Genomic DNA, 16644 nt, shown 5'->3' on the forward strand with positions numbered 1-16644 from the left:
ATTATGTTAATGTAAAACCTTGCATTTTACTATGTCACCTGACATCATCACATACCTATTTAAAGGACGCCCATTACCTGCTCATTCACAGCTACTCATTTCAAAATGTTGAGATTGTTTAGGAGACGGAGGAACATTCTTTTCTATGACATGCTTGATGATGAAGAGAATGACTTAGGGCAAGGGAGGGACACACCGAGGGACAGTGACAGGGACAGTGACGCGGATACGACAGGGACAGGGAGAGGGACAGGCCGAGGGACAGGGAGAGGGACAGGAGATCAGAGGAGAAGACAGAGGAGACAAGTTGTGCCTCGTCCGCGTCTGTACAGGGAGAGAACCCTGTTAGATGGGATGAGTGAGGAGGAGATTGTAAGTCGCTATCGTTTGAGTTCAGCAGCAATCTTATCTCTTTATCAGGAGATAAGGGGAGATTTAGATTTTTTCACAGCCAGAGGTCGTGCAGTCCCTGGGCTTGTTAAAATGCTGTGCTCATTACATTATCTTGCTTCCGCGTCATACCAGACAACTGTGGGCATAGTGGGCGGGGTCTCGCAATCTACATTCTCGCGGGCCTTGACTCAGTTTCTCTATGCACTCAATAGACGCGCTAGGAATTATATTCATTTTCCTACAGAGGCGACAGAGTGGCTGGAAGTCAGGACTGGCTTTTATAATATAGCAGGGATACCATGTGTGCTGGGTGCAATCGATTGCACACATGTTGCTTTGATTGCACCTAGTCAGAGTGAGCATGTGTACCGCAATCGTAAGCACTACCATTCACTCAATGTACAGGTGGTATGTGATGCGACGATGAGGATAATGCATGTGGTACCCAAATTCCCTGGTACCAGTCACGATTCCTCTATCCTGAGGAACTCTTCAGTATTCCATGCGTTCGAAGAGGGACATTTTGAACATGGTTGGCTGCTGGGTGAGTACACATTTACATGTTATAACACAAAACACATTTTTATTTAGGAATGTTGGCATTGTACAATTTGATCACTAATGTCAGCTTATGTGTGCTCCATTCATTATAGGTGACTCAGGATACGGAATTAGGCCGTGGCTCTTGACTCCGGTGCTAAACCCTCAAACTGAAGCAGAGGAGAGGTACAATGCAGCCCATATATCTACAAGATCTGTTATAGAGAGGACATTTGGCCTACTCAAGACCAGATTTAGGTGTCTGGACAGAACTGGTGGGGCTCTTCAATACAAGCCTCAAAAAGTGTCTGATATTATCCTTGCCTGTTGCATTTTGCACAATGTTGCACTCAGGCACAATGTACAAGCAGACCTAGCTGAGCCTTTGGTAGACGAGCATCCCACCCATGTAGCTGCTGAAAATGAACAAACAGCCAGTGGTGGCCAGACACGCCAGAATCTCATCAATTCATTTTTTTCTTGTAAGTAAAAACAGATATGTTCCAAGTTCTACTTTTATACTTACATTATGTTATCTTAACAATAATGTTTTTTTATATAACCTTCTGTTAGGACACAGATGAATATGGGTTGCACACCTTTCTTCTCTCTGCTGTGTGCACAAAGGGATGTGGCACCGCTATGTTATTGTTGCACAGGTTATATAATCCCTCTTCAATTGTACTTTAGTTGTGTGTATGTGAATACAACTGGGGTAACAAAGCACTAATATTTTAGCATTGTGTTGTTCCTTATGCTAACACAATACACATATTATGCCCATACTCATTCATGCTTCTAGTATGCTTACATACAATGTTATTGGTGCAGTGTAACATGTACATCCATATGATGTGTACACCACGCACATTTACATTTTGAATGTGATTAAATATACATGGTGTTGCACATTTAACACCAAATACACACTTTGCTGTGTTGTTTACGGTACTGAAGATGGCATGTCAATGTTTGCAATTTATATATTGTTCCTTTGCATTATAGGTATATCTCCAGTATGACTGATCATGGTATGTATATTTGCTGACATGTCTCATAAGATGTGCCTACCTCAATCTTCCTATAATTATTTGAAGTAAAAACACAACATATTGGTTTAAACACAAATGTAACATACATGTACTTTCTGTATCATGTATATGCATTTAGCTACTCTTGAGCTTTCATGTGCATTGTATTAGAAAATGATTACTCACATTTTATCACATTTTATGTATGTTTCCTTATAAATTCCATTCATGTAATATAGAGGTGTTTGGAGAAAAGGGGATAACTGTACTTATTTGTTTACTTACGGGAGCTCATTCATCACGGATGAAATTGACTGATCATAACACTCCATGCATGAATGCCTGTAATCACAACAATGCGTACTACATCTTATATTTAGCAATGTAGGTGTTTTTTAATGCTAGGAATTAATAGTCAACATGAATTAAAAATTTGTGACATGTGTATGTATAAGTCACACGTGTGTGGATGTGTCCTACATGTACCAAGTGTAAAACTGTGAACAGAAAACACTATTTTGTTGCAAATGTTACTGTCATTTAGCATTTCTAATTTACCTATATGACAATGTTGGTAATATTTTTGCAATATAATTCACGTCACTTCATCATTATCATGATGATAATTATCAAGTATTCTCACAATTGTAACGTCAATCACGTGCACATTAGCATAGACACACTTTTTAAGACAACTGTTTGTGTCTGTATCAATTTGTGTAGGATCCATGTATAACACCGACAAATGATAACACCAGCTTTATTATGGTAGCTTATATCATCATATTGACTATATGATGTATTTTTAGAAAGTTTAATAAACACAGTAAGCTATAGTTAGTTAGGTTAATGAAATATACACAGAAACGTACTTCATTACATGATGTTGATGTCATATTCAGAACATCATGCATTGTAGGGGACCACAACATCTGGCCAATAACATTAATTGCTACAGTCCCAAACCATTTTATCAACATACCCATGTAACAAGAGATTTTTAACAAGAAAGGGCTAGTTGGTTGTAAGTGTCCTTTACATTGGGAGAAGGAGTGGCTCAGTGAGTAAAGACACACACTGGCACTGAGAGTTTGAAGCAGGGGAGTCTGGTTCAATTCCCGGTGTCGGCTCCTTGTGATCTTGGCCAAGTCACTTTATCTCCCTGTGCCTCAGGCGGCCAAAAATAAATTGTAAGTTCCACGGGCCAGGGACCTGAGCCTGAAAAATGTGTCTGTAAAGCGCTGTGTACAACTAGCAGCGCTATACATGAACATGCTCATATTATAATTATTCTTATTATTCTTATTATTATTGTTACATAGTTTCGACAGTCATACGTTCCATTACACAATAGAATACACAAATGTGTTAGCAGAGTGGGAATGGTTGTTATATATAAAACACACCATGCCATAAAATGATAGTAGTCATTAAAGAACACTCAATAAAAATTCATGAGGCACTATTTTGCAACATCATTATGTTAATTAAGTGCTTATGCAATATAGGCATAAGTGTATAACATTTTTAATTGTTTGTTAATAAGCGCTGCAAGCAATATAAAATTAGTTCCATATGTAGTATAGTAGTCGGTGGCTCCTCCTCACAATCATCTCATATAAAGGTAGACTCTTCTGAAATCATACATTGATCCGATTGTATCTTCCCCGACATCTCTGAAATACAGCAAACACATGATGGTCAAAGATGGCACCTTACTATATATGTATCCGTGACAACGCGTTACACAGCTCTATATGATTGTGTACATACACACGTCACTCACTTATATGTTAGAAGTACAAGTGTACATCAGTATGTAATGTTTCTTTAAATTTGTAGCAGGCATAACTATGTATATGATGTGAACGTTGCCTGTATACTGAAAAATGTGCGCGCACATCTTAGTGTGCGCACGCACTTCAGGCTTGGCTGCACTAACTGTTTGCGCATGCGCAAAACAAAGCGTACGTTGTGCGTTCAATACAGCTTGAAAATATGATTAAACATACAATCTTTATTTCAAATACAATGAATACGAAACTACATTCGTTCTAAACGAGTACATCTGTATTCTTTTTAAACAGACGTGTTTGGACAGAAAGGACGGCCGATAACACAATGCGCAAATGCAATACGTGTGACGTCATGTTAAACCAGCGTGAAACGCACGCTAACACTCCTCCCACTCAATTAACATTCGGCTAACGCCCAGTGTACGCCCCCACTGTATGACACACTGCAGTTACCGTTACTATAACAAAACATGACAGCCAATAGGCTTTGAGGCGCGCATGTCGCTTGGGGGCGGGACTTACATCCGTAATCCTTTTTAAGGACGCCTTGGGCCATGACAAGGGTCCCACGTCATACGTGGTGGACCCGCTTTTAAATGTTGTAGATGTAGCATGATAACAAAACAGGTATGTGTTAGAGTTATGGTAAAATGTTGCTAATATGTTTAAAGTGATAGGAAAGTACGTATATTTATTCCGTAAGCAATGTGTACTAGTCTTTCAGGTTCTACTATATTGTATTCGGAAACAATTTGTTTGTGATCGCTACATGTTATGCAGTCTGCTATGTTACGCTGTATCCACGCATTGAAAGGGAAAATGGTGGTTAGAAAAAGAAAAAAAAATGTAAACGCAGAGTCAACGCATAACGATTGTTATATTTACCATTCTTCTAGAATTAACTCTTCGTCTGCCTGCAACTGGTCGCTCCAGAAATGCAAGGCATTTTAATCCACGCTTGACCCAAACGCTGAATCCAGTATGACACACATCTCCTCCATGAAGCGCTCATAGGAATCGCCACTGCTTTCTTCAAACAATTGGTCGGGAGGTATGTTCATTTCTTCGGGTACCCATTCCAATGCATTTTCAGCTGAAAGGCTTGGTACAGAATCATAGTAGTTATGTTCTTGTACAATGTGGGTTTCAGGAATGGAGGGTGCAGATATTGCAGCAGCTATCGATTCACACGGAACAGTAGTAGCGGATCCATTGCTATTGGCATTAGGAATAAATATGCCTTTAACCACAATATATGTGCCTTCTTTCACGGTGAAATGTTTTTCTTTGGCAATCTTCCAGAAACCATAGTTGTGTTCTAGCTTATCCTGCACACGTTCAAAAAAGTCATTTGTTGATAAAGTGAATCTTATTGATAAATTAAAATTGCGCGCATGCCGACGGTTTTGGTAATAAGGATATTTTGCTCGAATCAAATCATAGATTTGGCGTGTGCTTGCTTGATATTCGCAAGTTGATAAAATAGCTTCTGATATCATGTATTTATAACCTAAATTCGGATTCATAATTGTCACCAATTCATCAGCCATTGCAGAGTAGCACAAAAGATGTGTGCAGGTATCTGTTCTTTGCTCATCAAAATGAAACTGCTCAGTGGCTAACAAATTGCTGTGTTTCCTTTTCAAGGTCAACAAAAGTATAAACTGTAACTCCTTATTTCAAACGCCAATTGGATTTCTAGTTATAATTGCTTGAACATTTGTGGTTTGTGATAGCCGCATGTGGGACAAACATGTATCCTTTTTTTATCTCGTTTTTGAAAACATTAGTACACTTTTCATTCAGTAACATTGAGTTTTCTTCCAAAATAACAAAGAGCACTGTGTGAAAATACTGCTTAGACAGCCATATCAGTAAATACACACACCTGCAAAATGAAATGTTTTTTTCCCACATACATTTCTGTGTGTATTTGAAAGTCTGGTTAAGTCCCTGTCTGCATGAGTTTAAATACGTGTGTATCTATATATATATATAAATATATCTATCTCATAAATATATATATATATATATATATATATATAAAGTGTATATTGTACTATATGTATATTGTGTGTATGTGTATGTGTATGTGTATGTGTATGTGTATGTGTATATGTATATATATATATAATATATAAAAAAATAATATATATTTTTTTTTTTTATATATATATATTATATATATATATATATATAAAAAAGTAATTTTTTTTTTTTTTTTAAATATTGCTGGAGTACACACAACATATTGATGGCAGTAAGTAGGCCTTGTATGAAACCTATTTAAATGGTGATAAACATGAGTGAATTAAGTAATAAACATTTGTTTGCGCCCAATAATGTTAGAGGCTCACACTTAGTATAGTTGTCAAACATTAGGCCTGTATTATTAAAATACTGTGTTTTCACAAGGAAGCATGAAGTGTATGTTTTTTGTAAATACATCTATACCAGTTTAGATAGCACTATATATACACACACACACACACACACACACACACACACTGTGTGTGTGTGTGTGTGCATATATCAATACATACTACATATATATTAGTATCAATTCAGAGATGTTCTTGAAACAAGAACACATAAATGATTAAAGGACAACATTACAATGGGCAGCAAAGGTAAGTAATATTTAACACAAAATCCTGCTGTACACGTACAAGAAAGATGTTTGCAGTTAAATAGGTGCTTTTATAATTGCATGAAAATAATATGCACATGCAATGATTACATCAATTAACACACCCAAATGCAATGTTTTGCTGCAAAGTCAATAGCAGCTTCTCTAAACTTAGCAACTGGCTCCTGGTGGACCATTACTGAACAGACGATTAAAACATAAATATTTATAACACTATTCATTAATTAGCAGTGTAAACATTTCCAAAACTTCACGTGTACAAGAACATACTTGAAAGTTTGGAAACAACACAGTCTTCAGCATACATACAATAGTAATTAGATAATCTGAAGTCAACAAAACAAGGCCAAAGACATATTTTCTGAATTATAACATTTATTTTTTTTGTTCCTTTTGCGAGCGAGTAACAGGCCTGCTTGTTGTCTCTTGAATTTTCCTTTTTATTTTGCCACCAACTTTAGGCACAACAGAGCCACATTGAGTGGCCTCTGGCACTTCACGGGCAGGGCTTGTGGCCAGTGACTCACCTACAGGGCTTTTGGGCAGTGACTGTTCACCTACGGGGCTTGTGGCCAGTGACTCACCTACAGGGCTTGTGGCCAGTGACTCACCTACAGGGCTTTTGGGCAGTGATTCACCTACAGGGCTTTTGGGCAGTGATTCACCTACAGGGCTTTTGGGCAGTGATTCACCTACAGGGCTTTTGGCCAGTGACTCACCTACAGGGCTTTTGGGTAGTGACTGTTCACGGACAGGGCTTGTGCCCACTGACACATGTGAGCTAGTTGGTAGACACTGCACAAGTGATGGTTGGTCTGTTTCATGTGTGTCTTTTGTTGTTTTTGACCAAAAACTGGTCAGTAGTAACTGCTTGTGTTTTGTTTTTGTGGGCTCCTTTGTAGGTGTCTGCTGCTGAATTTGTACAGATGGCAGCGGTAGTATGTCATCAGGAACCTGCACAGCAATGTCTGCTACTTGACCGGTAACATTTGGGCCTGGTGAATGAATATCAGATGAATGTGGTGAAAACTGACCTGCATGAACAGATCCTGGCTGGGAGGTGTTGAATTGTGGTACATTAGTCATTCTCCAGTAATTAGCTTGTGTTTGCTGAACAACTAATGCTTCGAATGAGGTGTTGATTTTTTGCAACTGTTTCGGCACTTCAATGAAGACTCTGTGGAGATGTGCCAATTGTGAAACTGTTTCTTCCTGCAGTGCAATCATCCTTTCCAGCACTGTCATGAAGTCAGAATGGCGACGATTTTCTGCTTCCACAATTTTTCCCTCAGAAGCTACAATTGCATCGTATGTCGTATTTGCTGGACGATTTGGCGGTAAAACAGTTTCAATTGGAACGTCTTCATGGTCACTTGCTTCTATTTGTGTGTCTATGGCGGTGGCGTCATCATCATCATCATCATAATCCTCTTCATCATGTTCTACAAATAAATGTACACATTATTAAATGTCATGTTAATCTCTGCTGTGTTACTACTGCACCGACACACTTTATTCGAGTAAATACCCGGTATGTACCTGGCAGATACCTGGAATGCGCCACTCCTAACCTCTGACAAGCCCCGTTGCATTTGCCTTCCCAGCCTGGGTTCATGCCTGGCTGATGGGCGGCTGATCTGTTAAATGATAATGATTAGGATTTAATAGGCTGCAATGCTTCGCGTGTCTACCAGATGGCATAAATTCATGAATTGTAATGCAGTTTATATATATATACTGTGCAGTATTGCAGCCAGCGGGAATAAAATGCTTCAATCCCTGCTTGGAAAATAACTCAATGTACTCGGGCAGAAAACAGTCACAAACCTCAATACACCCGGGTATACCCGAATTCGTGGGACTAGCCAAGCTCGAATAAAGTGTGTCGCCAGTGTATGTAATTGTACTGTGTCATAAGTAACAACTAACATGTTTCCATACGTTTTATAACCTCACATTAAAAACTACCTTGACTTAAGAATAATGTTTGGACTCAGTATGAAATATGAGTGAATGAAAACTTGCTGTAAACTCACAACTCCTACATGATAGTTAACATCACTAACACAATACAAGTTGCCTTACACTTCATTTTCACATACACTAAGTAATCCTATTTAAAGAAGATGTGCAAAACAAATAATGAACATGACAACATAACATATAGAAGAGCACATATTATATGGCCACCAACTGATACACTCACCTTCTAGGTGTGTTGAGCTGGCTGACCCAGGTGAAGACACTTGTTCAGTCTCAGGTGACACATGTCCTTCAGGGGCAACTATATATAACAATAACATAAGTTTTACATTTACATGTGTAAATATTGAACAAACAGTTATTGTATGTTCTGTATTTATGAGTACCTAACAGCATCATTTCCTTAACCCAAAATGTGTGTGTGAAAGTGAACATAAATAGTTGTAATAACAATGTACATGCCTGTGTACTTAGAAGTTTTGAGTTCCCTAACATACAACATACTATGGTTCTGCAGTAATGCGTGAGGATAAATAGATAAAATTTGTACATAAAAATCATATGTTGTGTAGTGATATCAGTATCATAATGTACATAACTATCATGAGATGACCATTCACAATGGTTATCATGAAGGTGGTCATATTGCAAAAAGTGTTGTTTTTGGTAGAGGATATGTGTGGTACATTAATATAAGATGTGGCACACATGAATGTGGCTGTGACTAAACAAGACAACACATGTAGTGTGTGATAATGTGTCGTTGATAGTAGTTCAACTATAGATATGAGTGAACTAATGTGTGACGTACGGTTTGATAAGTAATGAGTTGTTGGGGCATTTAGTAGCTAAAGTGAAGCTTTCAAATGAGTGTGATTAACTTCAGTTGTGCTAGTCAGGTTGTAAGAACGGTATTCCCTTCCCCAAAAAGCCTAATCAGCCACACCTTTCAATTACTTGAAACAGGTGAAAATGGTGTGAACTAAGTTGCCTCTAAAATGAGGCTGTAATTAGTGTGTGTGCTGAACCCCACCCCCTCTGTTGAAGTGTATGCTGTGATGAGATATTAATTGCAGCTGCTTTAACACAATGGTAGATGAGCTAAATAGTCGTGTGCAGTTTTTAAGTTATGAAAACAATGACATAAAATATGATACGTGTGCCTCATTATGCTGTCTGTATATGACTTAAAGCAAAAATGGACCTTTTCATAAACAACTATAGATGTGTTAGTGCAAGTGATGTTTGTAGGCCGTTGCATGCAATATATTTGATGCATGCTTAAAATAGGCAGTAATGTCATGTTTGTCGGAGTAAAATAAATAAAATACACAATAATATTCTACATATTTCTGTTCTGTACCTGTAGCTAGTAATAATTTCTGATTAACATGTGTTACACATGTGTACTACCCTGTTGTTCCCCATCTTCGCCCACCATCAATTGCTTCCACTGCAGCAATGCATTTTGGGAATTCACATGTAAATGAGCACGCAATGGCACGTGCTATATTAGTTACTGCTTTTAGTAGGACTACAACATATATGTCTATTTTGAGATATATATATATACAGAATCAGACATATACATATATAGATGCAGGTATGCTTATATTGTGAAGACAGTATAAAAAGCAGTGTAACTATGCAAAATAACTGTAAGCAACGACACGCCTAGTACAGTAATATTTCTCACCTGGTGGAAATTGTGAGGGGTAAATTCCTATATCACGGTCACCAGGTAAGCCTTCCACGACGACGGGAAGTAATTTTGCCCGAAGCAGCTCCTCCAATGGACTTAATATGAGACGTTGTGGTGTGGGCCCACCTCCAGTGCCAGTAGCATGCACGCGTTGGTGTTGTATTTTCTTTTTCAATTTGGACCTAATATCATCAAATCTCTTGTGACAACTCCGCTTGTCCCTCACATGATTCCCACACGCATTGACACCAATGACTATTGTGTCCCACATCTCTTTTCTGCTTGCTGAACTTGTCCGCCCTTGAAAAACATAAAATATATGAGGTAAATTAATAATAATATAAGCACCAGTTTCCTACACTGCTAGCTGTTCCAAGAGATAGCAAACATGCTGTTTTATGTGTAATATGTGAAGCACATGAGCATTCACTACTAAACCTATACATGTAAGCAAGCTTGCATTCATATTGTATGCAGTTATGGCAAATTGACCGCCTGTGTTTAGTTGTCCTTGTAAGGCATGATAAAAAGCTGTGTTTCCAGACTAATTAACATAGAAAGATATTGTGAACCCATATTTGCATATGAACAAAACTCAGATGACCTAGGATCACATGTATTTGAATAATAAATGTAAAGGTACACTTACCTAGTAAATGTCCATAGATACTGTCATAGTGCTCCAGAATGCCAGTGACAAGAGCTGTATTTTCCTGGTCATTGAAGCGAGGATTACGTGGCTTCTCCACACGTTTCTTCCGAGCAGGGTTAGGGTCAGAGCTTGGCTGGTGCTGACTGGACTCTCCTTCTTCCAATGGAAGAGCCTCCAAAAGCTGCCCACCAGCAAGCACGCCACCACCATCCACCCCATCAGCAACTGCGCCACCAGCAGCACTCCCAGCACCAGCACTCCCACTCCTAGCACCAGCACTCACACTCCTAGCACCAGCACTCACACTCCTAGCAACAGCACTCACACTCCTAGCACCAGCACTCCCAGCACCAGCACTCCCACTCCCAGCACCAGCACTCCCACTCCCAGCAACAGCAGTCCCACTCCCAGCAACAGCACTCCCACTCCCAGCACCAGCACTCCCACTCCCAGCAACAGCACTCCCACTCCCAGCAACACCACTCGCAGCACCAGCACTCCCACTCCCTGCAACACCACTCTCACTCTCAGCAACATCACTCCCCTGAACAGTACGTTCACTCCGACGCGTACTCGCACGAGTAGCACTCCCACTCCCACCAGCATCACTCTTCCCACGCTTTGCGGGCATACTTCCAGCACTCACAAAAAACAGACAAGAAATGTACAGCCAATCACATGAAACACTTCCACATATAAAACAAGACAAAGATGTAAACAAAACAACAATGGACAAAGCTCACCCAATACACAACAAGTCTCTCAGTCAATATGCAAATGTTCAAACAGCCAGCTCTGTGCGTCTCTCTCTCTCTCACTCCCAACAACACAGAGAATGAATAGCAGTACACGTTGCCTTTAAATATGGCGCGCAATCCAAAACATGCTTGTTTCGCCTGATTCAGCAAGATTTGTGATTGGGCAACCTATCAGCACCCCGCCACGCACGCCGATACACCTGTGTGTGATCGGCTAATCATCGTGAGAGTGGGCGGATTTGTTTTCGGGTTGATTTTGAATGTATTCGGCACTTACTGCATACGGAGAGGAAAAAACGCCAATAACATGACTAATCGGTAAGATTGCCGATTTCACATAATCGACGCTTACTGCATGAGGCCCATAGAGTGATGTACTATATGGATACTGTCGTGGCCGAGTTTATTCTTACCTTTGCCCGGTCTCGGCCGAGACAGATACCGGGCGCGCGCCGGAGCCTCGGAGGATCGGTCCTCCGATCGGGCTTCCCCCTCCCCTCTCCGGGTCCGCCGGGTCCCCCGGAGCCCCCCACCGCCATCCCCCACATTACAGCAACCCAGGGCTCCCTCGGGGAGCCCTGGGCAAGCGCGCCATGCGCGCACGCTCCCAATGAAGCGTGACCGCGCATCGATGATGCGCGGCACACCGAGGGAAACAAACAACGAAACCGGAACACCACGCGGCTTGCGGCTCCAGCCAACGGAGGATTAAGTGTGCCGCCACTGTATATCTTTAATGAAGATGATAGCAAACTGAAATATATGATCAGAGCAGTTGAGACACCCTGATCACACAGGACTGGAAATCTAGATTTCAAGAATACTAGTATCAATGCATTCATTTAATCCTTGAGGTACCAACGTACCTAACTGGTAGATCCAGTGGGATTCACGAATGCATAGGCTCTTAATTCTGTCTCCTCCCAGTTTGGAGCTGGAGATATTCTATCCCTATGATCTTAAGACATGCAGGGCCCTTAGAGTGTACACTAGAAAAGTGACGTGGGACACTAGGATTTAAATTACCTTTAATAATGGCTCGTCTGTGTTCCAAAAATCTAAGACAGAGGGATCGTTTGGTACGTCCAACTATTGGAAATTGCAAGAACAAGATAAGACATAAACCACATGGGTGGTTTGGCAGTGAATGGAACTTTTAATGGGATAAACAGACCCATTGGAGGACGACTGAAAGGATGGTGACACAGTGAGGTGTCCACATGTGATAAACCTGGATCTGCCGCATTTGAAGCTACCAACATGATTACTCCCCGGGTCATGGATAGGAACTAATTCCCGTAATTTACTGGGGGCCAGTTTGTTTTTGATGTTGGTAGCTTTTCGGAAGATAACAGGTACCCTAGGTGTCAATAGTTTGTTTAAGTGTGGGTCACACATGACTATGTTCCAATGTTTATTGAGCACCTCAGTGATTTGTCTAGTTTATCCCCTTAATTTTGTAATAAATTTAACAATGTGCTGAAAACTGACTATTCTTCCTTGTGCATGTGTCTTTATTTAATGATCTAGTTTTTAATTTGTTCAGGAGGAGAGTTCTATCCATATTCCTCACCTTATTATAGGAATCCTGGATGGTATCTGCGACATACCCTTTAGAGATGAACTGGGATATCAGTCGATGTGACTGATCATCAAACGCAGACAGAGTAGAACAATTACGTATGAGTCTATTAAATTGACTCAGAGGGATGTTTTGTATCCATTTTGGATGATGGTTACTGCCTGCGTGAAGATATCCATTTACAGCAACGTCCTTAAAATATCCATGCAGCACATATCCAAGTGGCACATTATAAGTGGCAGGACTACTGCAGCACAACTGAAGTTTAAATGGAAGGACCCCTACCCTAACAAAAATCATCTTCTCTCCTCAGGTAATATCCCATATCTGAATCCTGTCTGCTTCAACTCTTTGCTGTGTGTATGTCAGTATATGCAACTGGAACAATCTTAGGTAATATCCCATATCTGAATCCTGTCTGCTTCAACTCTTTGCTGTGTGTACTGTATGTCAGTATATGCAACTGAAACAATCTTAGGTAATATCCCATATCTGAATCCTGTCTGCTTCAACTCTTTGCTGTGTGTATGTCAGTATATGCAACTGAAACAATCTTAGGTAATATCCCATATCTGAATCCTGTCTGCTTCAACTGTTAATTGAATTAAGCATTGACACCTAGGCAGGTAACACTCTGTGTAGAAAAGCATCTGTTTGAATGTGCCTCAGATGTGCTAATTAAGCAGACAGAACCACACTGTCAGGTGACTTTTTAGGCCCATATAAACTGTGTCAGAACAGCTAGTCTACGTGCAGCACATATCCAAGTGGCACATTATAAGTGGCAGGACTACTGAACAACTCAAGTTAAAAAGGAAGTTCAAAAGAAGTGAAGAAGAAGTGAACACCCCAACTGGCTCTGATTCCTGCATTTGAACTAATCTGGAAAGGAGGATATCATCTATACCAGACTGCATCATTACTGCTGTGATTCTGCCTTTACCATTTATATTTGCTGTGACTTCACTTCTTCTCAAATTATGCACTTCTTTTTACCAGCCTCAGTATGTCTCTAACTCTATTCATATATCTCCATCTCTCCTTTCTTCACCACTTCTCAGTTCACATGAACTCCTTTCTTACCTGCGTCCTCTGACACCACACAACTATATCCCCTGCACTAAAAAACACCCCTACAAATCCTCCTCACACATCCTCTTTCTATCCATGCTTCTCCTCCTTGCTTCTGGGGATATCTCTCCCAATCCTGGTCCCTGTCTTATTTCTACTTGCTCTCGTCCTCGCCTCCCACATGCAACTTCTACTCCTTCTGGTGTCAACCCCTCCAACCTCATACCCATCCCCTGCCACCCTCCCTCCTCTCTCCCTTTCTCCTTTGCCCTTTGGAATGCTCGCTCCCTCTCTAACAAGTTCCTCTCTGTACATGACTTCTTTCTCTCTCACTTCCTGATTCTCTTTGCTATAACTGAGACCTGGCTCACTCAGTCTGACTCTGCTCTGGAAGCTGCCCTCTCCTATGGTGGCCTTTCCTTCTCCCACACTCCGCGCCCTGATGGCAGGGGTGGAGGCATGGGGCTCCTGCTCTCCTCTCTCTGCTGTTACCGAACCCTTCCTATTCCCCCCTCTCTTGCTTTTCCCTCCTTTGAGGCTCACACTGTCCAGATCTTCTCTCCTCTCCCTGCCCATGTGGCGGTCATCTATCGCCCAACTATCTCTACTCATCCCCCTTCTGCCTTTCTCTCTCACTTTGATTCCTGGCTCTCTTTCTTTCTCTCCTCAGACTCCCCTGTTCTTCTCCTTGGGGACTTCAATTGCCACATTGATGACCCCTCTCTCTCTTGGGCTTCCCGCTTTCTTTCTCTAACCTCTTCTTTTGGCCTTCAACAGTGGACTGCAGCCAGCACCCACAAGGATGGCCACTACTTAGACCTGGTTTTCACTAAAAACTTCTCTCTCTCTGATTTCTCCATTTCCCCTTTTCCTCTCTCTGACCATAACCTCATCTCATTCTCTCTATCTCGCTTCTCCCCTTCTCCACCTCCATCTACCCCCCGGTTCTGCAGAAACCTGCGCTCTATTCACTTACCTGACTTTGAGTCTACTGTAAGCTCCTCCCTCTCCTCTCTCAGCTCTGCTACAGACCCTGACAACCTGGTCAGGAACTACAACTCTGTCTTGTCCTCGTCTCTTGATCTACATGCCCCGCTTTCTCTCTGCCGCACTCGCCCTTCTAACCCTAGACCCTGGCTAAATTCCCACTCGCGCATGCTGCGTTCCTCCACTCATTCCTCTGAACGCCTCTGGAGGAAGTCTCACACTCTCGCAGACTTCCTTCACTACAAATTTATGCTATCCTGTTTCAACTCTGCCCTCTCGCAAGCTAAACAAGCCTACTTTTCTGCACTAATCAACATGCACAAGTCTAACCCACGCCGACTGTTCTCTGTCTTTGATACTCTACTCAAACCACCCTCAGCTGCCTCTCCTTCCTCCATCTCCGCTCAGGACTTTGCTGACTATTTAAAGGAAAAGGTGGAATCCATACGGCAGAACATCCCCTCTGTTTCTTCCTCCCATCCTACACCTCTTCCTAACTCTCCTCCTGCCTTCCTTGACTCTTTTTCCACTGTCTCAGAGGAGGATGTGTCGCTGTTGATCGCCTCTTCTTCCTCTACTACTTGCACTCTTGATCCCATTCCCTTCCATCTTCTAAAACCTCTAGCTCCTACTATAATCCCTACGCTCACACACATTTTTAACTCCTCCCTCTGCTCTAGAACCTTTCCATCCTCCTTCAAACATGCAACAGTCATACCATTACTCATATACAGCAAGCTTGACCCTACCTGTCTTTCTACCTATCGACCTGTCTCTCTCCTGCCTTTTGCCTCAAAACTCCTTGAACATCTTGTATTCTCTCGCTTGCTCCATTTTCTCAACACCTCTTCTCTCCTAGACCCTTTACAATCTGGCTTCCGCACTGCTCACTCCACCGAAACAGCCCTCACTAAAATAACTGACGACCTCCATACTGCCAAAGACAGAGGTCATTACACTCTGCTCATATTACTCGACCTCTCTGCAGCATTTGACACCGTGGACCACCCTCTTCTCCTCCACATTCTCCATACTCTAGGTATTCGGATAAAGATCTATCCTGGATCTCATCCTACCTCTCCCATCGTACTTTTAGTGTCTCTTCTGCTAACACCTCCTCCTCCTCTATTGATCTCTCTGTGGAGGTACCCCAGGGCTCTGTCCTGGGACCTCTTCTCTTTTCTCTGTACACACTCTCTCTAGGTGACCTAATAACATCTTTTGGGTTTAATTATCACCTCTATGCCGACAAAACACAAATATACTTTTCAACACCCGACCTTACACCTGCTGTACAAACCAAAGTTTCTGAATGTCTCTCTGCTATATCATCCTGGATGGCCCTCTGACGCCTTAAACTCAACATGGCTAAAAAAGAGCTCCTCATACTTCTTCCCAAACCTGGCCCTACTACCTCCTTCCACATTACTGTTGGAACTTCAATCATTCACCCAGTAGCCCAAGCACGCTGCCTAGGGGTCACACTCGACTCCTCTCTC

The 16644-nt window shown here is 41.5% G+C and overlaps 1 protein-coding gene across 1 annotated transcript in view; it reads right to left on the reverse strand.

The window, feature by feature from the left end:
* Window positions 1-7075: 7075 nt before the first annotated feature.
* The window catches only part of LOC142488083 (uncharacterized), a 32031-nt gene continuing 22462 nt past the window's right edge, over window positions 7076-16644 (reverse strand). Inside the window, exons 2-7 of the mRNA XM_075588458.1 lie at window positions 13079-13248; window positions 12532-12594; window positions 10090-10261; window positions 8617-8694; window positions 7130-7852; window positions 7076-7083 (exon numbers count right to left, since the gene is read on the reverse strand). Coding sequence (XP_075444573.1) covers window positions 7076-7083; window positions 7130-7852; window positions 8617-8694; window positions 10090-10261; window positions 12532-12594; window positions 13079-13248 — 1214 coding nt within the window. The remainder of the gene's footprint in view (window positions 7084-7129; window positions 7853-8616; window positions 8695-10089; window positions 10262-12531; window positions 12595-13078; window positions 13249-16644) is intronic.

This window comes from Ascaphus truei, chromosome 2 (genome assembly GCF_040206685.1).
Source record: "Ascaphus truei isolate aAscTru1 chromosome 2, aAscTru1.hap1, whole genome shotgun sequence".
In the NCBI taxonomy this organism is placed as follows: Eukaryota; Metazoa; Chordata; class Amphibia; order Anura; family Ascaphidae; genus Ascaphus; species Ascaphus truei.